This window comes from Macrobrachium nipponense, chromosome 36, assembly GCF_015104395.2.
Source record: "Macrobrachium nipponense isolate FS-2020 chromosome 36, ASM1510439v2, whole genome shotgun sequence".
In the NCBI taxonomy this organism is placed as follows: domain Eukaryota; kingdom Metazoa; phylum Arthropoda; class Malacostraca; order Decapoda; family Palaemonidae; genus Macrobrachium; species Macrobrachium nipponense.
In genome coordinates, this window is record NC_087220.1 from 55,245,465 (window position 1) to 55,267,879 (window position 22,415).

The following is a 22,415-nucleotide window of genomic DNA, read 5'->3' on the forward strand; positions in this document are numbered from 1 at the left end:
AAAATGAAAGGAAGAGCTGGAATACCCTTTTTTGCATACTGTTGAGGGTACTAAAGGTTCTTTGCAGCTTGCCTTCAGACCAAGCTGAATAGTTTACTGCCTTTCTTTTTTCATCTGTACACTTCACTCTCTTCTGATTTAGCTAATCAACATCTTTACCTTTACCTTGCTTATGTTTCTTCCTCTTATTTAGTCAAAAAACTGTACCTAGACTTCTTGTTAAACTAGAACATAATAATCTGGCAAGAATCATTCTGCACTGTACACCTAAGCAGAAGGGAAATTTTTTTTCTGAAATGAGAAACATCTGTGGAAGAGATTCTAGTCTGTCAACATGAGCATTAGCAGATGACCACATATTTGCAATAATACTTTCATGGTCTGCCCAAAACGGAAAAGCTTTATGAGTGCACCTTTGTCAGCACATTCATTTTCTATTGTCAATATGTGTAGAGATCATCTACTTTTAATTACAATTCTAGTCTATGAAAATAATAAGCTTTTGTAACAAATTTTAAAACTATCTGCAGGTATTTTAGATAACTCCTAAAAACAAACTGAAGCTCTGATATAAAATCTACATGGATAAATCATTCAGCAATGCAAACAAAATCTAAAACTTCCTACAGTGTTAGTGGCTCTATAGGATAAACAAGACCAATTCCTGAACACTAACCCAGCATATTCAATGAGCAGTCGTGTAGGATGGAGGAGTCGGCACGTGCTAACCAAAGCTCTTTGTGGGTGATGCCTCTACCAAGTTTTTACATGTTATAGCCACACAACAGCAGTAACTCTCTTTGGCTTAATCGATCCCACAAATCCCTTCCATTATAGTGGTTCCTACAGTACCTGGAGCAGCTTTCCAATGATGGGAGTATCTTGACCACTATTAACCACATATTAAATAAGACTGGAGTATGAATTTCTACAGCAAAATACATAAACATTTCCTTAAACACTTCCAACATCATAAGACTTGGAATGAATTTCTTATCTTTAATGTAAAGTCAGTTTGATGTGAAACCTATCTAGCTGAAGTCTAAATGAAAACAGGATGAGTGAAAAGAAAATGAGGGGAGTTTAATTTCAGAAAAACAAATCTAACTCAGGAACTAAGAAATCACACAACTCATGAGTGTGATTGTGGGTTGGGTTAGGTTAGGTAAGGTTAGCTGTACCATGGAATATTCCCCAAACTTTTTCTTGTTTATAACTAACATCAAACCTTACATCATCCACAAAAATTGACTCCTGAATATGGAAGAAATAACTTTTCCATCCAAACAAGAGATGAACAAATCCAGCACAAGACATGATGAACTGTAGAAGCCACTAGACATATTTAAACACATAAAGGTTGGAAATCATTTTAAAAAATTCTACACCAGTGATGAAAACATTATTCACACTTTTCCAGATATGTACGTATATTGTAATGTATTTGAATCATGAACCAAGGAAACTACAAAATAACTACTGTGACGGTGACTCTACCACTTGTACTTCTAACTGCACATGCAGCCAAGGTCACCTTGCCAACCCCAATACATAAATCATTATTAGGTGATTAAGCCAGATCATGTATCTAAACTATGCCAAAACTATTAACTTACCTTACAGTATGAGTACTGGTAACATAAAGACATCATGACAACTTCCTCTTTATTAATAATGTACAAAAAACCATAATTTGTCTTATAAAATTTCTATCACTTACCACATACTGTAACCTTTTATCAATTTAAAGCTATACTTTTTACAGAGAGTTAGTACAGTGCGTGAACAAGTAGTGAAGTTGTACAAAACTTCACTGTATATACAAAACAGTATGAAAATTCAAACCTCCAACTACATTTCTTATAAAATCAATTTAGAATATTCACTATTTCAATTGCTCCACTATAGTACACCCATACTCATAACTGTCAAATTTTCCAAGTAATACTATAAGTAAAAAGTGAAATGTAAAATAAGAAAATTCTGTACGTATTCAGTTTGCCAACTAATGTCCAATGGTTTACCCAAATGAAAGATGGGAACAATCCGTACTCTTTAGTCAAAGAAAGAAAATTATTCATTATCTACATATACAATGGCATCTACAACTAATACATGTCATTATTTTAGTATAGTTTAACAAGAGCAAAACTGGAACTGTAACAAGACAGGAGAGAATTTGATAGCTTGGTGGGAAGAGACAAAAGGGAATAGGAGCAAGATTAAGCTAGCTTTATGCTGGCACAAGCTCTTACTATTTAGCAGCCTGTAACAGATGAAACACTTTACAAACCCGATGGAGGGGAGTTAACTAATGCAATGCTATATCTAATATGAAAGACAGATTAAAAGTGTTACCATGTTAGGTTTATTTAACAAAAATATATGCTAATTTACATTACAAGAACTACAGTAAACATGAAGAAAAAAATCTAAGAAATTACTATGGTTTACACAATTTACAGTGAAGTTCTATATTATTAAAATCTTGTAATGTAAAATGAATGCAATGACATGAAGTGACTTGATTTCATGAGCACTTAATAATTTTTAAATTATCACAAGAGAAATCAATATTTCCATTTCAGCTGCCAAAATATCAACAGAACGATGATTAAGAGACAGAAGTTCCAAGAGTACTGTGCTCTTCTCCACTGTACAGTACTTCAGCCAAAACTTAAGGTACAAGTAGGCCACTCTGATTATAGCAAAAAATGAGTAAATGAAAAAAAAAACTTGTATTATTATGGAATAGGTACAGATTCCAAAACAGCTAATTAAATCTTATTTGTCCCCTATAGTCCCCATTAATCCTTCTAGGTTCCCCTCTTTGCAGATTGCCTATACAAAATAATCTTGCTTTCCCAACAGCCTAGCATTTAAACTTTCAGCCAACATTAAAGAAAGGATGCATCAAATAAATTCTTGTAAATTTTCTGACAAATCTAGAAAAAATTTGTCATGCCTTTTCAAAGAACTGGATCTTGTTGAACAATCTGGTAAAACCTTGAAGGATAAAACCTAGAAAACTTACTTTTGGGAATTTTCTCACCCTCAAATGCTATTGTCACTTTCAGTAAGCATTTAGTAAGAGGTACAAAGTATTATCAGTTTTTTTTAAAAGCAAGGGATGACTGGACAAGCAAGCTTAGTGACCTACCTAATTTGTCTAATCCCATGTAAGAGTGACACACACACAAGGCAAACTGTATGCATTGTCCCCATATAGGGTCCATAAATTCCAAAATGTAGTTTGTTTTTCACAATTACAGTATAACCAAAGAAAAGGGTAGATGCCACAAAGTTGAAATGACATCCAAAGTTCTATCTATGGGTCAAATGATGTGACCTAGCAATGAGGGAGTAAACACCATCCAATGCCCTCATCTTAAGAGTAATTTACATACCCCAAATTAACCACTTGTCAAAACAACAAAACTGAAGGCATATACCAAATGCAGCCCATCTCTACCACATCCTTTAATTCCCTCTAGACAATTTTGGGTGTATGTAATAATTAAATATGCAGCTTGAAAAACAAAAAACTTGTTTCAAAGAACACTACATTTATCAATTAGAAACATGGTAAATAGTAATACTATCCTCTGGTAAAATAGAGTCCAATTTTAATGCTGAAAAATAAAACCTGTTGAATTAATCTAAATGAAAGAAAGCTCAATATTGCTATTAGCTTATCTCCCCAAACAATAAACCACCACTAAAGTTTATCACAGTTACACTAAGAAAATTACTTCTGATTGGCTTTCTACCTTCACAGTCTCATCTTCATCTTTGGGGATGAATTTCAAATAATTATCTAAAAACTGACTACAAGATAAAGCTGGCAACCAATATGGAAAGAAACACAGCAAAGTTCGAACAACAGAAATCCCCTCATCCTGTACCAATCTCAAAAGAGAGTCCTGAATAACTGGGACTTGTTCAGTATTTTCCAGTGTGGCACCATCTGAGATATACAAAGGTAGTGTTAAGAGATAAACTACATGCTGCAAGTTACTTGGAAAAACCTTGAAAAGTTCTTTATCCAATCTACAGAATAACACTGCAAAGAAATCATGGACACTCAACATATATGTCAGTGAAAACTGCACATCCACTGCCACCTTAAAGAATATCCTCAAACACATAATAAATACTTCCTCACTGCAAACAGCAGCATCCACTATAAAACTCTTCCTCCAAAAGTTAGGGACAATCTGCACTTCAGGTAAATTTTGTGAATCCTCACTGTTCATAACATCAATTTTGCGATCAAATAAACTACAAGAGGACCGACTGGAATCCTTAAAATGTTTAATAGTAAAGTTTGAAATTTCATACCTTTCGCAAGCAGCGGTACTCTGCACATAGCATCTGAGCACACTAAAAATGTTTCCTTCTAAGAAGGAGGGACGTGACCGATAAAGAGCAGCCATCATCCCTGGAGGCAGATATTTTCCAGTGGCCACACCTTCCTGTAAACTCCCCCACACTGGGCTTGATCTGAAAGTTAGGTATTAATAGCTATAAATTATATATAGTACTGCATGCTACAAGAAATACACACACACAAATAAGCCGAATTATTTAAACAATTTCATCTTAGCAACAATCAGAGCATTGGTTTTAGTAAGCTAATCTACTTGGTATTAAACTGAAAAAGACATAAAGAACCATATTTTTAAAGTGCAAACCAAACATTCCAATTTGTCTTTAAAGGTTTGCATTGACAACAGCAGGTTATATTTCATGATTTTAAATGGTTGCAAAATCAGGAAACAAGAGGCAAGATATAACTTTTCATTCTAGAGTGTCCTGCAGGGCTCAGGAGAATTACAGTACCATCATTATTATAAAACTATTTTAAGAGTATGGTTCTTAATGTCTTTTTAGTCTAATTCTTAGTAGATTAGCTTACCTACTAAAACCAAGTACGTATCATTATTCTCATAAAGAAGTTTAATCAGGCTACTAAACCTAAATTCTAATTGGGCTTGAAAGATTTTATTCTAAAACATGCACATAGTACTAGTACGTACCTTTATCCAATATATTACAGTTGTTGAAAGATTTCCTAACTGGATCAATTAAAGATGTTGACTACTCTAATTTGTATTCTATTTTTAGCTGAAAAAGTATTTATTTTTATAGGATGCCACTAGTACATGTTTGCTTTGTGAAGAATATTTGCACATGAAACTTATCTATCCCAAGCTTACAACTTTTCTATCTTAAACCTGCTCCACACAAAAGGGCATTTCTGAAATTTCAGCAAATACATTCATTGTATCTTTGGACATGATGTTACTTGGTTCAAATTGTCATTTCTGTTATTACAGGGAGTTTCTTCAATTCAAATATTATCAAACTCCTTTTTTACATGATTTTTCATTATTCCCATATCACTTGGGGATAGTCATTGTAGCATATTTCATACTAATATAGGTAACTTGCAGAAATGACAAATTTTCCAACACAATTCATATTTTTCATAGTTACAAACCTTCGGTCTTAACATTAGGATAATTTCTAGCGCCTAGCTGGATACGGTTAAAAAGCAGATGAAAGCAAGGAATCTTGTGATATCTGGCAAAGCATGCGTAGATCGGGTGAAGAGTGGTCAAGGACCACGCACCTACGCCACTGCATCAGTCTTTCCCAACTAAGGATGTCTTAATAAACAGAGGGGCGGCTAGAGGCAGGCAGTATAATGTTAAGACCTATGTTTGTAGCTATGAAAAATACAAATTGTCTTAGAAAATTTGTCATTTGTTCATACGCGAACAAACCTTCAGTCTTAACAATAGGATACTCATACTTGGAGGGAGGTACAAGACATCCTGAACCGGTTGGGGTCCTACCCACCAGTCCAGCTTCCAGAAGAAATGACTTCTGGAGAGGGACTGAAGCCCTTTGAGAAGCTAGATAAATTGATATCTAACCACTCTGACCCTGAGTGACGTACAATGATATATATGGGGGAATCATTGTATAGGGAACCAAAGAGAACTTTGACTGTCCAATAGCAAACCAATACACCAGGGTTTGTACTACTCCCAACTCCTCCCCCATTGCCAAGGAGTGGAACATATGCTACCAAACAGAGGGTTTGATATTTGTATATTAAGCAACCACACTATCAGTATGACTACCTTACTCACCTGTATCAGACCAGTACAGCGAATGACGTGTCTATTCCTTAATCCGCCAGAAGGAAAGGTACAAGAGAAAGGAGACCAGCCAACTCACTCACTCTCTCATCCACACAATCATCTTAGGTATGATACAAAAGTGCCCTGTTAAGGGCAACTATGAGTTACACAACCTGTTGGGCAGCCACCACAAGACCCAGGGAAAACGTGTCCGAAGATCTGCGGGCAACATCTTTCAGATAGAAAGAGGTGAATGTGGACTGGCGTAACCAAGTACCAGCACTCAGCCCTCTATGTACAGCCAAGTTCTTTTTGAAAGCCAGAGAGGGACCAATACACCTAACATCATGCGCTCTAGCCTGCACAGACGTGGTGGTGGAATCATCAAGAGTCAAATATGCCTGTCTGATGGCTTCCCGTATTCCAAAAAGATAGTATTCTTAAGACACCTCTTTCTTGTACGGCCTGTGCTAACAAAAAGTCTGCGGCAGCCTGGTCTAAGGTGCCGAGTCCTTTTAAGATAGCAACGCAGGACCCGGACAGGACCCACCCACAAAGTCATTCAGTGATGGAATGGAAAACGAAGTGAACCTGTCATTGTGCTCAGAGGGATTTTGGGTCTTGGTCACGAATTCCGAGACAAATTCGAAGGACACTGACCCCTAACCCCTGGTGTGCTTCACCTCAGAGCTTAGACCATGGAACTCTCCTACCCTCTTGGAAGATCCCAAGGCCAGAAGAAAAACTGTCTTGAGCATCAAGTTCCTGTCAGATGAGCAAGGCAAAGGCTCATAGTTGCCCAAGGGCTCATATGGACTCTTAGTGAAGCTCTTGAGAACCAAGGAAACATCCCACGTTGGAGGCTTGAGCTCTCTAGGAGAACTCGACTGCTCAAACCCGTTAACTAGCAAGGAAAGTTCCCAGGAAGAGGAGATGTCGATACCTCTAAGGCGTAACACCAAACTCAGGGCCGCCCTGTAGCCTCTAATGGGAGAAACGGACAAACATTTCTCGTCTCTGAGGAAGGTTAAAAAAGTCTGCTATTCGTTGAATAGACGTTGCGAATGGAGAAAAATGAAATTGTTAAGATACAATAAAGTTTTATACATACTTACCTGGCAGATATATACGTACTTAGCTAATGTCTCTGACGTCCGACAGAATTCAAAACTCGCGGCACACGCTACAGGTAGGTCAGGTGATCAACCCCCTACCGCCGCTGGGTGGCGGTAATAGGAACCATTCCTGTTTTCTGACAGATTTTCTCTTCCACCCATCTCCTGAGGGGAGGCTGCGTGGGCCATTAAACGTATATATCTGCCAGGTAAGTATGTATAAAACTTTATTGTATCTTAACAATTTCATTTTTATACATGCAACTTACCCGGCAGATATATACTTAGCTGATTGGCACCCTTGGTGGCGGGTAAGAGATAGTTACTCAATATAAATAGCAATCCAAAAAACAGGGAAACAACGTCTTGTTGTAGGTACTATAAATTATTCTTAAAACCTTGGTTCCTACCTTATAGGGCAGAAGACTTCATGAATACTGTCTATGAGTCTGCTTGCCTCAAGAATTTCAGTGAGCATGAGACCTGCCCCTGAGAACTCTTCTGGATCTTGTCAATGGGGGCTAGCCCGCTTACTCGACAGAGCCTTGTCTTGGTAGAGCCTTCACCTTCGTCATATCAACAGGGACTAACCCTCTTACAAGACAGAGCCTAAGTCCAAACCATTACAAGGAGCATGAAAACCAATCTCGACCACCTGACCACACTAATATTGTTGGAAACTACGATTTGAAAGTGGTACATTTCCACTACCACTTTCAATCAACCATAAAAAATGACACCACAAAATTAAAATTTTCTAATCTATCTAAACTAATTAAGATCGGTTTCAGCCCCCTGTCCCAGCACCGAACCCGCAGATACGTAAGGTCCGAGAGAGAAGCACTTTTCATAAGTGACACGTACGTCTCTCAAATAGTTAGATGCAAATACTGAATTACATCTCCAGTATGTGGATTTGACTAAAGCCTGTAACGACATATTTTTATGAAAAGCTAAGGGGGTGGCCACAGCTCTGACCTCATGCGCTTTAACTCTCAGTTGTCTGAAATGTTCCTCTTCACAGGATGAATGGGCTTCTTTAATAATATCTCTAATAAAGAAGGCTTGGGCATTCTTTGACATAGTCCTACTCGGATTCCTTACTGAGCACCAAAGGTTCTCCGAGTTTCCTCCCTTTCGCTTCTTTCTTTCTAGATAGAACTTGAGGATCCTGACTGGACATAAGGTCCTCTCCTACTTTCTCTCCACCCCACCAGTGGAAGACAATCCTTTAATTTCAACAAAAAGTCCTTGGGCCCTAACGGCTTTAGAAGGATTCCGCCATTTTTGGCTAAAATAGGGGGTTAAAGGAGCATACTGCAGAGTCCTTCTTAAAGCCCACTGTGCCTTCTAAAGCCTGAATTTCGCTTATTCTCTTAGCCGAGGCTAATGCAAACAGGAAGAGAGATTTCCTAGTCAGATCTCTAAATGAAGAATTATTAGGAGGTTCAAACTTCTCCAACATAAGGAATTTCAACACCACATCCAGGTTCCAGCTAGGTGGTTTAGATGTTTGGACTTCGAAGTCTCGAAGGACCTAATTATGTCATGCAGGTCTTTATCGTCTGTGATGTTAAGTCCTGTATGTCTAAAAACCAAGGAAAGCATGCTCTTATAACCTTTTATGGTAGAGACTGCTAGGTTACATTTCTGCCTCAAATACAGCAGAAAATCCGCTATCTCCGTCACAGAGGTACTGGAAGAGGATACATTCTGATTCCTGGCCCACTTTCGGAAGACCTCCCACTTCGACGGGTACACGCGTATAAGTTGAGGGTCTTCTGGCTCTTGCAATTGCCTTTGCAGCTGCGCGTGAAAAACCCCCTCGCTCTGACGAGTCCTTCGACAGTCTGAAGGCAGTCAGACCGAGAGCGGGGAGGTTTTTGTGGTATCTGTCGAAGTGGGGCTGTCTGAGAAGATCGTTCCGTAAGGGAAGGGACCTTGGAAAATCTATCATCCATTCCAGTACCTCTGTGAACCAATCTTGAGCTGGCCAGAATGGGGCGATGAGGGTCAGCTTTGCTCCCTCCGCTGAGACAAACTTTCTTATGACTTCTATGATCTTGAAAGGAGGAAAGGCGTACCCGTCTATTCCCTTCCAATCTAGAAGGAGACCGTCTATTGCTACTGCTCTCGGATCCGAAATCGGAGAGCAGTAGTTCTCCATCCTCGCATTCCAATGCGTTGCAAACAGGTCTATGTTGGACCTCCCCCAGAGGTTCCAAAGTTCGTTGCAGACCTCCGAGTGCAGAGTCCACTCTGTGGAAATGACTTGATCCCTCCTGCTCAGCAAGTCTGCTCTCACATTCTTTTCGCCTTGTATAAACCTCGTTAATAGCGAGATGTTCCGATCCTTTGCCCACAGAAGAAGCTCCTTTGCCTTCTCGTAAAGGGAGAGGGAGTGAGTCCCCCCCTGCTTCCTTATGTAGGCTAGAGCTGTCGTGTTGTCCGAGTTCACTTGCAACACTGAATTTGAGACTTGGGATTCTAACTGCATGAGAGCTAGATGCACTGCCGCTAGCTCTTTCTCGTTGATGTGCCAGGACACCTGTTCCCCACTCCAGGTGCCTGACACTTCTATTGAGCCCAGAGTCGGCCCCCATCCCACTTCCGAAGCGTCTGTAAACAACACTAGGGAAGGGTTCGGTAACTGCAGTGATAGTCCCTCGTTGAGTCTTCCTGGTTCTAACCACCAGCTGAGCTCTTTCTTTATTTCTCTGGAGAGAGGAAAGGAGTCCAAAAGATCCTGATTCCTCTGATCCCAATTCTCCTTCAAGAAGAATTGAAGGGGTTTTATGTGAAGCCTCCCTAGAGAAACGAACTGTTCCAACGAGGAAAGGGTCCCCAGAAGACTCATCCATTCCCTCGCGGAACATCGTTCTTTCTCTAGGAAGGTTTTCACTTTTTGTATACCTCGATCCCGTCTTTCCATGGATGGATATACTTGAAAACCCCGAGAATCCATCAGAATCCCCAGATAGACAATGCTTTGCTGGGGATCCATCTGGGATTTCCCGGGGTTTATTAACAGTCCCAAGGACTGAGCTAGATCCAAAGTCGACTTTAGGTCCTCCAGACAACGATTCCTGGATTGAGAACGAATCAGCCAATCGTCAAGATACAGAAATATTCTTATTCCTTTCAAAAGTAGCCAATGAGCCACATTTTTCATCAGTCCCGGGAAAACTTGGGGAGCTGTGGCAAGACCGAAACAAAGGGCGCGAAACTGATACGCTTGGCTCTGTACCATAAACCTTAGGTACTTTCTGGACGAGAGATGAATGGGTACATGAAAGTAGGCATCTTGAAGGTCCAGGGACACCATCCAATCCCCCTGCCTTAGCGCTGCGAGAACAGATGAAGTAGTTTCCATTGTAAACTTTGTTTTGATCACAAAGTGATTTAGGGCGCTTACGTCCAGTACTGGTCTCCACTCCCCTGAGGCTTTCGGTACCAGGAAGAGGCGATTGTAAAAGCCTGGGGACTGAAGGTCTTGAACCTTTTCTATCGCCTCCTTTTCGAACATCTGTTGCACCAGATGCAGGAGGGCTTGGTTTTTTAAAGGATCCCTGTATCTCGCCGCCAACTCCCTTGGCGTAGTGGTTAAGGGAGGTTTTTCCCTGAAGGGGATAAGATATCCTCTCTCAAGGATAGAGAGGGACCAGTTGTCCGCCCCTCTCTGAGCCCAGACTTTTGCAAACTTCCAAACAATCTAGCTTCCCTACTGGAGTCTGGAGGACTCCTGTCTCATTGTGGGCTTTAGAGAATGGTCTTCGAGAAGATCGTCCTCTCTTGAACGGTCTCCTACTCTTAAGAGTGGGTCTAGAGGTTGCTCGTCCTCGAAAGGGCTGTTGGAACGAAGCCTTATGCGTCCCTCCCTCTCTTTTAGCCATAGGCACAGCCGGTTTAAGCCTTTTGGCCGATTGAGCAAGAAGATCTTGCGAAGCCTTTTCCGAAAGGGATCTTGATATGTCCTTAACTGTTTCCTGTGGAAACAGGTATCCTGAGAGCGGGGAAAAAAGTAAAGAGGCTCTCTGCAAAGGTGACACTGACTTGGCTAAGAACGAGCTGTAGACGGACCTCTTCTTGAGCACTCCTGATCCAAAGAGAGAGGCAACTTCTGTGGATCCATCCATGACCGCCTTGTCCAGGCACAAAAGGACACTGGTCAATACTTCCATTGACACGAACAGGATCTTGAGCTCTCTTTGTAGGGCTCCTAAGGCCCAATCCATGAAGTTGAAGACTTCTTATGTGCAAAACAGACCCTTGAGCAAATGATCCATTTCGCACATTCCCCACAACGCTTTCGCAGAAAGTAAAGAGCGCCTTCTAGATGAGTCCACTAATGCTAAAAAATCAACGTCAGCCGAAGAAGGGAGGCCTAACCCCATCAGCTCTTTCGTGTCGTACCAGACACCCGGCTTACCTGCCAGTCTAGACGGAGGGCACATGAAGACAGTCTTACCTGCCTCCTTCTTAACAAGGAGCCAGTTCTCTAGACTCTTTATTGCCTTCTTCATTGAAAGCGTAGGTCACATCTTGACAAAAGAGGGGGACTTTGCCAGTTTGGTACTCGAAAGAAGAGAACCTGGAGAAGGAGGATCAGCCGAGCTAAGCGAGTCCCCAAACTCCAGATGCAGAAGTGAAGAAAGCCTCCTATAATCCGAGACTCCTATCTCTTTAGGTTCTTCCTCTTCAGAGACTTCCTCCACGGTCACGTTCGGCGAATGAGACCTCTTAGGTGAAGACGTCCTGGAAGGTATGAGACTCTTATCCTTCAAGTGCAAACAAGAGGAAGAAGCAAGTTCATTCCCCGGGATATGTTTACTCCCTGTCCTCGGGTCATGAGAATCCTTCGATTCCTGCCACTCTACAGGCTCTTGATACCTGAGCGGAGAGGCTCTAGAGCCTACCTTTCCGAGCTCTTGGCGCCTACTTGGCGAGGCGCTTGCGCCTACTCTTGAGCATCTACCAGGAGTAGGGCGTGACTCCAAGCCTAGGCTCTTTTCAGGCTCTTGGCGCCTATGAGGAGAGGCGCTTGCGTCTACTCTTGAGCGTCTTCCAGGAGTAGGGCGTGAATCTATCAAGCTCCTTTCAGGCCCCTCTTTGGCGCCTGCGGGAGAGGCGTTTGCGCCTACTCTTGATCCTCTTGCAGAAGTAGAGCATGAACCCATGGGCAGGCTCTTTCCAGGCTCTTGTCGCCTGTGAGGAGAGGCGCTTGAGCCTACTCTTGAGAGACTCCCAGTCGGGGGGCGCGAATCCCGGATCAGGCTCTTATCAGGCTCTTGACGCCTGCGAGGAGAGGTGCTTGACTCCCTTGAGGAGAGCCTATCCGAAACAACAGGTCTTGGAGAATGCAAATGACCTCCATCATCGTGGCGGCTTACAGTACGTTGGCGCCTTCTAGGAGAGCCGTCATAATCTCTGGAGGGAGAGACCTTCTCACCTCTCTCTCTACGGGAAGAGCATAAACTCTCTAGTTCCTTTCTTCTGCTTGAAGAGGAGATCCTACTCCTAGGAGAGCGTTCGACTGAAGAGAGGTGATCGCTACTTCCTCGTGCGGAAAACATCTTCCTACTCCTAACCGGAGAGGATCTAGAGCCTATCTTCTGGCGTCTAGAGGCGTCGTAAATCTTCCTCGAATCCGAGCTTCTTCCATGATGAGACGAAGCATAACAGGAATCGTCTTCATAACCTCTGGGAGGAGAAGGGGGTCTTCTCGGAGAAAGGCGCCTACTAGACTCCGACCTCCTACTAGGAGATGGCCTCCTAAAAGAGCTCTTTACTGGAAGTGAGGTGTCCTTCCTGCGAGAAGGCTCCTTGCACCTACTTGTTGAAAGGGAGCCTACTAAAGAGGAAAGATTCGCTTGAAGGCCCAACAAGAACTTCTTGGTAGAAGAGCGAATCCCTTCTGGTGAAGATTCCGGAGACCTCATTGCTCTCTTTGGTGCGGGAGAATACTCCGGAAAAGGTTCTGGGCTGGAGTCTAGAGCGCCTCCTTCTGAAGGCTTCCAGGCTCTTTTCAGAGGGCGCGACTTGGAAGTGGAGCTCCATCCACGCTTAGGCGAGGAAGAATCCGAATCGGAGAAACACTTCCTTAGGATGCTTTTTCTATAGCTATCCAAAGCAGCCTGGGACAAGCCTACAGGTTCTGCTGAAGGGACTCCTGACTGTTGGGGATACTCTACATCCCCCTTGCGGCTTTCGACATTCCTCCTCCCTTGGGCATGGGAGTCTGAAAGAGGTCTAGGCCTAGGAGCGATGCGGAGTCGGTCAGACGCCCCCTCCACTGCACTGGGGACACTGCACACGTCACTGTACACTTCACCCTTACCTTGATCCATGTCACGCAATTGCTTCTGCAAATTATGTATTGACGCCTCCACAGCGGCTCTCTCAGAAGACGCATCTACGAGTTCGCTGCGGGGGAAGGAGCTGAAACCACATAAGAAGATGGCGAAGCTACTACAGGGTTAGAGATACTATCCTGTTCCGCAGAGCAGGATCTACTAGAATTTCTAGCCGAAGCTTTCCTTATCCTATCCTTCTCTAACTTCTTAACATATGCAGTTAAATCCTTCCATTGAATTTCAGTTAGACTCTCACATACATCTCACGTATCCTTAACTGAACATTCCCTTCCCCTACATTTTACACAAACAGTGTGAAGGTCCAAAGTAGCCTTCGGCAACCTCACCTTACATCCTTCATTTCCACACACTAAACAGAGTTCCAGGTGTTACATCAGACATCCTAAAAAAGTTCCAATCAATTCCAAATCAATTCAAAAACAGCGTATGCCAATAGCCAAAGATCAAATACTTCCCAAATATCCTTAGCGAAGCAAGCAAGAATTCCATGCAGGAGCTACCAACAAAGTTGCTGCTAGCACCGGCGACAGAGAAAATCTGTCAGAAAACGGGAATGGTTCCTATTACCGCCACCCAGCGGCGGTAGGGGGTTGATCACCTGACCTACCTGTAGCGTGTGCCGCGAGTTTTGAATTCTGTCAGACGTCAGAGACATTAACTAAGTATATATCTGCCGGGTAAGTTGCATGTATAAAAACCCCGTTTACGACACCAATCACAGTAGATTGCCCATTTGCCTTGGTAAACTGCGGAGGTTGACTTTCTGAGACTGCTGGACATATGCCCTGCTGTTCTCTGAGAAAAAACTTTTGCTTGGAGGAGATACTTGATAGCCTCCAACTGTGAAGAGACAGGGATTCTACTGACTGGTGGAACCTTTCCGCATGCGGCTGACACAGGAGATGTCGCCGAGGGGGAATTTCCCTCGGAACCTCTGACAACGACGACAGCAGATCTGGGAACCATTCTGCCTGAGGCCACAGAGGGGCTACCAAAGTCATCCTGAGACCCTGTGAACTCTTTAGCCTGTTCAGAACTTGACTGATCAAACAAAACGGAGGGAAGGCATACACCTCCAGGTTGTCCCAAGGATGTTGGAATGCGTCCTCTGCTAACGCTAAAGGATCTGGGACCACAGAACAGAATATCTCCAGCTTTCTGTTGAAGCGAGTCACAAAAAGGTCCAGCATGGGTCTCCCCCAAACCTGGAAGAGCTTGTCTGCTACCACTTTATGAAGGGACCACTCTGTGCCTAGGATCTGATTTCGACGACTGAGTTTGTCTGCGACCACATTCGTTCGCCTGGGATATACCTGGCTGAGAGCTCTACCGAATTGCTGACCTCCCACTGGTGAACCTCGATGGTCAAGGCATGAAGTTGACAAGAAACCAGGCCTCCCTGCTTGTTCACATTAGCAACCACCGTGATGTTGTCTGACATGAGAACGACAAAATGACCTACCTTCTCCCGAAACTCCTTCAGACCCAGGAAGGCTGCCTTCAACTCCAAGACGTTGATATATTGCTGTTTGTCCTCCAAACTCCAAGTGCCTGAAGTGATGAGGCCACCTAAATGAGCCTCCCAACCTGCGAGGGAGGCGTCTGAGAACAGAAGGATGTCTGGTGGAAGAGAACGCAGAGGGACACCCTTCAAAAGATTCCGGTTGTCCAACCACCAACGAAGGTCTTCTCTCACTTCCAGAGACAGAGGAACCCTTAACAGGGGTGAATCCCCCACCAGAGACCAGAATTCTCCCAGTCTCCATTGTAGAGACAGAAGATGAAGACGCCCATGAGGGACTAGCTTCTCCAGGGAAGGCAACACTCCCAGAAGAACCTGCCACTGATGAGATGAGTGATGTGGTTCCGACAGGAAGTCGCGCGCCACCACTCGCAACTTATCCAATCTCTGATCCAACGGGAAGACTTTTGTCAGTCGCATCGATGACCATACCCAGGTAGAGAATCCTTTGACTGGGTAAGAGGTACAACTTTTCCTGGTTGACTACAATGCCCAGTTCCAGACAGAACCGAAGTAGACGATCCCTGTCCTGCAGCAGCTTTTCCCTGGAAACTGCCAAGAACAACCAACTGTCGAGGTACCTCAGCAAACGGATCCCCTGAGCATGGGCCCAACTTGACACGAGAGAAGACCCTTGTGAACACTTGAGGGGCTGTTGTCAGCCCGAAGCATAGGACTTTGAACTTGTGAACACTTGAGGGGCTGTTGTCAGCCCGAAGCATAAGACTTTGAACTCTAAGACCTTGTCCCCATGAGAGAAGCGAAGGAACTTCCTGGACATCGGATGAACAGGGATTTGGAAGTATGCATCCCTTAAGTCTATCGACAGCATGAAGTCGCCTTCCCTCACGGCTGCCAACACCGAATGTGGGGTCTCCATCTTGAACTGTCTCTTCCTGATGAAGTGTTTCAAGGTGGATAAGTCAATCACAGGTCTCCATCCTCCCGACACCTTAGGCACCAAGATGTGACTGTAAAACCCCGGAGACGGACGCACCACTTCCTCTATCGCATCCTTGTCCAGCATCTTCTGCACTTCCTCCCGAAGAGCCAAGAACTTCAGAGCATCTGGAGGATATGCCTTCCCAAGCTGCAGCTTGTCTGACAGAAGAGGAGAGAAGGCCCCATGACTGCCACTTGGCCCAATGGCCCTGCCAGGCAGCCCCCCACCCGTGGAGCAGGAGAGGGAGAGGCACCTAACCTACCGACAGCCCTCTTTTCCTCTGCCCCTTGGGCCCCTTCTTGGCTTAAAGGAACGAGAGAGAAAGGGACGTTGGTCCTCTGACCTAGGCTGAGCCGAACGGGAAGGCCCGGCCGAGATCGAACTTCTCGACGGCCTACCAGGCAACGATCTTCTTGAATGCTGCTGGAAAGGGGGAGGAGGAAGAGCCGGACGTCTCCGAGGACGAGACTCTGACTTAGACACGGCCTGGTGCACCAGACTTTCTTTGGTATCAGCCCAGCGTCGGTCTATCGCATTTTCGAGCTTGGTCCGAGGTAACACAAATTGGGACTCGAACAGATCTCCATTCCTCAACAGCAGCAAGGACTCTGTGTCAACTGATCTCTCCATCCTAGATAAAGCCACGTCTCTTCTAATCAGGAGGAGGTTAGCCCATAAATTAACACTGAAGTGAGCCGTATACGAAAACGCCTTACCTCCGGACTGCAACAGACTGGCAAGTGTGGATGCACTCACCAACCCTTCTGGGGACCTGTCAGAAGCTATCTTGGCAATGACCACAGACCAGAAGTCCAGCCAAGAAACTGTCTACAGCATGGAGGCTGCCGTAGATTCCAACGCTGAGGCATCTTGTGGAGACAAGGACGGAGCCACTGACCTCACCTGCTCTAAAGCCAATCCTAGCTTCAGGCGAATGACATCTGGGTTAAGATGCCTCGACATCAAAAATGCAGAGTTCGTAGCATAGTACTTCCTATGTCTCATGAGAGGTAGGGGTAGTAGCTTGGCAGAGCCTTTAGAGCGAAGCAAACTGTCCCGGTCTGAAACAGAGGCGTTAACCTTATGCAAGACCGACTGGACATGCCCTGACAAGGGAAGCTGAAGAGATGATTTGGGATCCTGCATAGCTCCCACCAAGGTTTCCAAGCAAGAAGGAGTGTAAGACGACCAAGCCTGAGTCCTACTTTCCAAATTGTTGAACCCACGAATGAGATAGACAACTTCCGAAAAGGAAGACAAAAACTCTTGCGTGTCTCCCTCCTTCTGCTCCAGCAACGGAGACCGACAACAAGAAGAATGTGTAGGCTCCTCTAAGGCACCTTCCTCATTAAAATTCATGGAAGGATCAGCTGCCAAACAGCCCAAAACACCAACCAACCTGTCTGGGCTGGGTCCACTCGCTGGTTGCCGAGACGAACCCACTACAACACTAGGAACATCGAACATCATACGCACTCCTCCAACAGATGACTCATTAACATGTCTGTGAATGGTCACGGGTGTGGCAGACGTACGAATGTGAGTTGGAGAGGAATCCCAAACACTTGAGATCGAAGGAGAATCCCCCAGAGTCGAACTCTTGGAAGCACTAGGGAGAGGGGTAGGCAAACACTCCTGTTGCACCACCTTCGACATCTTGACAGGCGCCTTGAGATCCTTACGGCGACGAATAGGCCCTGGGGAAGTAAGAGCACTTGCATCATGCGCACGGACAGGGGAGGTTGCAACACGCTCTCGATGTGCACGGACGGGGGAGGTTGCAACACGCTCGCAATTCAATGCAGAGGACGAAGCAGCTACTGCAGATTGCACAAGTGAAGATACACTAACACTCTCCGAAACAACAACACTCTCGATAACACGTCCACGTTGTTCCTCCCTCGTAGGCAAAGAAAGAGCAAAGTCCTTAGCCTTCCAATGCTCGATACGCTGACGTGGCGTAGAGGGGGAAGAGGGAGAGGAAGGCAGCACTGGTTTCTTACGCGATCTCTTCACAGGAGGTGGGGATGATGCAACACGTTTCCTTCCAGTCCTCCCAGCTGACAAGGCAGCCAACTTATCATCCAAAACAGTCCAACTTCTTAAGCACCTCCTGGCAAGAGAAGGCTCTGATGGCATGGAAGGGAGATGCAGCGAACTGGGTGGCAGAGATGACGTCACGGCTCAGAGAGGCAGTGCAGAGGAGACAACTGGGAGTGCCATCATTGATGGAAGTGACGTAACAAGTGGTGATGACGTCACGGCTTCCCCTCGGTCTGAAGGGGAAGTAGACGCCACTGGTGGAGGAATACACAACGACTGATCCCTTGACGTCATCAACGGGGCTTACGCCACGGCTTCCCTCCGACTCAAAGAAGCGGCAACAGTCACTGGCGGAGCAATACAAGATGGCTGACCTAGACTACCCACGAAGACGAGGCCAGGAGGAGGGGGGTAGCAAGCCTCCATAAAAGCCTCCCCCTCCCCGGGAATCAAATTAACTCCCGAAGAAGAAGGGGCAACATTACAAAAATCAGCCTGGGGGCCTCCTGATACTTCCAGCGACGAATCAATGGCAGAAATGGAAGGAGACACAGGCACAATGCTACTATGGGGGTGAATACTGCATGAGATGAAGCATCGGGAAGAGGCGAAAATCCTTCCCATGAAGGAAGAGTCAAAACCCTCCGATGCTCTCTCTTGCTATAAAACGACTTCCACTGCTCTTTAGGCCATGCCCGGCTTTCCGTGCAAGGATTTGTTTTAGTACAAAAATTAGAACGACACCTGCTACACACGATGTGGGGATCGGTCACCGCTGAAGCCAAAAAACGATAACACTGAAAACCTGGAATTCCGGGGCACACACGTTGACAAGGCCGAGAAGGAGCAGAAGCCATAATATCAGCCACACACACACACACACACTAAACACAAACAAAACGGGCAAAGAACCGGGTAAAGGCCAAGAGAGGTCAACGACGACTCTCGCCCAGGCAGTTAAAGAAAAGACTGACACAGTGGCGTAGGTGCGTGGTCCTTGACCACTCTTCATCCGATCTACACATGCATTGCCAGATATCACAAGATTCCTTGCTTTCATCTGCTTTATAACCAGACCCAGCTAGGCACTACAAATATCCTATTGTTAAGACCTCAGGTTTGTTCATGTATGAACAACTTCATATTTTCATGAAGTAATTTTGCATATTGGGTAAATAGAACTCAAAAGTTTCCACTGCGTTTTCTTTTGTATGTCAGACTAAAGCTGCAAACAGATATAAGTATGAGAGAGAGAGATCAAACTTAAATGAACTTTTTCTCTCCATCTGCCTCATGGTACAAAAAAAAAAAAACTTGCCTCATAACCTACGATAACCTATGGAGAGAGAGAGAGTGTCCCAATGATATTGCAGACTTTTCATTTAGGGATATTAATGAAGAATCTTGAAAGTTTAAATGAGAATTCCACCTCCATGCTCCATGTCAAAATCAAACTTAGGACCTTCAATTGCATCCACATTTTCAGTCAAAATACTTGTAATTCCTTACAAAAAAAAAATTTTAAATTAACAAACTTACTCAGGAAGAGACTGCAGTATACGACAACAGGCGCCACTATTTGGAGGTAGACTGAAACAAAGGGATGGCAGGACATCTTCGATGAAATGAGTAGGTAAATTCTTATTGGTTAGTTGATGCACAGCTAACTCTAGCATCTTTGGTATTGGTATGCGGGTCAACCACAAGTCATTGCCCTCCTCCTGAAACATAAAGACAGCCATCATTTAATAAATATTACTGTATTATTTTGTTAATAATTGGTAACATGGACTAAGACCTTGTTATCTATCTCCTAGTTTCTCTTGAATGTGAAAAAGTAACTAAGAAATGCAGAAACAAAATTCAGGAAACTTTATTCTATTGATGCTTATAACTTTATATCTTGTGCAGAAATTAATGTCCACAGAAGGTAAATATGCACTGCATCAGTTCTGAATTTCAGAAGCTTCAAGACTAAGGTCAGCGCAACAATTAATCAGTCCTATACACAAAAGTAAAAATCTGTATAAACATGTACTAGTACTTGAAATCTACCTTAGGTAAAGTAAAACAATAGTATCACTTATAACCCTGTGCTAAAGTAACTAAACAGAAATTGGTTTGCAAGGAAAATGTGATCTATGACAGTAATTCTCAAAGCAAAAAATCCTGAAAATGAGTAACATACCTCTTTTCCTTTAAAACATTTCTCTTCCATCTTGGCAGGAATTACAACACTGGCTGCTCTGTTTATACCTTATAGCAGCTGAAAGCACATCTTTCATGGCATTCTGACCTGTAACACATACACATTACAGCACTTAACATACAGGATAGCCCAATACACTGTCACATTCATACAAAAGGAATCCAAAATCTAGATATTATACTGTACAGTATTGTATTTAGTTAATTTTCAAAGTAGTAAATAAAACTGAATTACAGTATGAGTTGCTACAATTATTCAAGAAGCCATTCCTACTAAAGCATCATCTGCTTTTTTTTTTTTTTTTGTGACCCTTAGGAGGTCAGGACTTTCAACATCATCAATTGGGTTAATCATGAACACACTAATGTAAACAATATATATATAACTATCTTTCAACATACTTCATAAATCACAGGTGACAATTTTTAGGTTAAGCTCTACATTTGTGGAACACCCTGTACCTCTGTCAATATATAACCAGATCTGCAGGATATTTGTTATAGTAAGACAAAACATAAAGGTCTAGAAACAAAATTTAGTTCTTTCATTACAACATTTTGTTAGGCCTTCCCTACTAAACTCTTACTAACATGGCTTTATGCAAAATGAAACAGGCCACAAACACAACTGGTACCTAAAGGTATTATTAGCCATCAGACTAGTATATATATTTGCCCCATAACCTATAGGTACCATGTAAAATAAAATGCATCATTAATTGCAATGATACATAAGAAATATCACACAGGCCTACATAATGTAAAAATTAATGTCTAAACCTTCGGCCAGCAGTTGAAGTTGCAGACTGAATAGATCTAGGCTAGGCTACAGTAGGATGAAGCTCCATTGATTAGGTTAAGTTTGGTTAGGATGCAATCCATGCAATCTCAGCCAAGGCTACAGGGAGAGGCCAACGGTAGCACTACTGACTGCACAAGTAAGTTGGCCGATCTGAGATATAAGTTTGAAGCTAGACTTACTGTACAAGCTATATCAACCTTGCTGAAAGCACTCTTTTGAAAAGAGTGTATTGGTCCAAATTTGTGGCATTACGTAAAGTCAAGAACAGCGCTCAGATTTATCAAATATTTATGGATTCATGAAACAATTAGCAGTTTATCTGCTTACAGAAGCAGAGATTGTTTAAAAAAAACAATGGGAATAAGGGGAGCGTAAATAAAAAAAAAACATGTCTTTGGGGATACGGACTTATAGAATTTTGAGAAAATCTTAAATCTCTGCTTTGGTAAGCAGATAAACTAGTCATTTTTTCAGATTTATCAAATAGTGGCTGCTGAGGAGCAAGAACTCATGCCGAGTTCCTAAGCGCCACTCCACAGACACAGTTGCAGGTACACTACAATACCTACAGTAAATGATTGATTGGCAAAATAGCGGCCACCGATCCTGGAATGTGGCCACCTTCCCGAAAAAGTACTTGAATTCGCCTCCAAGAGCATCACTCAAGAGTTGTGGCCCATTCAGGCAGCACAGCGAGACCTCTACGCTCCTCTCGAAGGTAAGTATTTTCTCCTTAATTACGAAATAATGAAATAATTCAATTGCTTGTTCTGGAAGTTGCCACGTTCTGGGAGAGGTGGCTGCTATGTCACCGCTCGGTCATTTACCCTATTCGCGTGGGGTGCACAGCTTAATTTCCTTTGTTTGTTTATGATCTCCACTTCTGTACGCAGATAAAACTGCTCATTTCTTGGCAATTACCCTTCTGTTCGCAGATCTGTTGAAAGAGGAAATTGAAAATAGTTGAACAAAAACTTAAGCAGTGAATTTGGACACCTAAGCTGTAGGATTACCAAGTTCTTTCCTCAATAGGCCTCCCTCCTTATCAGCAGCTTGAATTACAAAAAGTTTTCTATATTAGGCCTACAGCCTTTGAATTAAAATGTACTAGTTAGTATACATTCAGTTAGCTCACATATATTAAAGCCTAAGGTAAAAAATCGCTGACAATCCACCATCATCACGCTGGACAGGTCTTATTCACTCGATATTTAATTGGTGAAACAAGAATACAATTATAACTCTAAGCATACCAT

General features: G+C 43.4%; 2 protein-coding genes across 6 annotated transcripts in view; one reads left to right on the forward strand and one right to left on the reverse strand.

The window, feature by feature from the left end:
- Nucleotides 1-22,415, forward strand: part of LOC135203672 (tubulin alpha chain-like) — a 147,333-nt gene that overhangs the window by 13,443 nt on the left and 111,475 nt on the right. The window lies entirely within an intron of this gene.
- LOC135203668 (uncharacterized) overlaps nucleotides 1,652-22,415 on the reverse strand; it is a 21,882-nt gene continuing 1,118 nt past the window's right edge. For 3 of the 5 annotated variants that reach the window (XM_064233554.1, XM_064233552.1, XM_064233551.1), the window contains exons 2-4: nucleotides 20,338-20,445; nucleotides 19,689-19,870; nucleotides 3,617-4,503 (exon numbers count right to left, since the gene is read on the reverse strand). In XM_064233554.1, the coding sequence (XP_064089624.1) occupies nucleotides 3,735-4,503; nucleotides 19,689-19,870; nucleotides 20,338-20,367 (981 nt within the window). In that variant the 5' untranslated portion in view covers nucleotides 20,368-20,445 and the 3' untranslated portion in view covers nucleotides 3,617-3,734. Of the gene's footprint in view, nucleotides 2,699-3,616; nucleotides 4,504-19,688; nucleotides 19,871-20,337; nucleotides 20,446-21,986; nucleotides 22,212-22,415 lie in introns of those variants that run through there. The other 2 variants (XM_064233555.1, XM_064233553.1) reach the window with 2 other exon arrangements.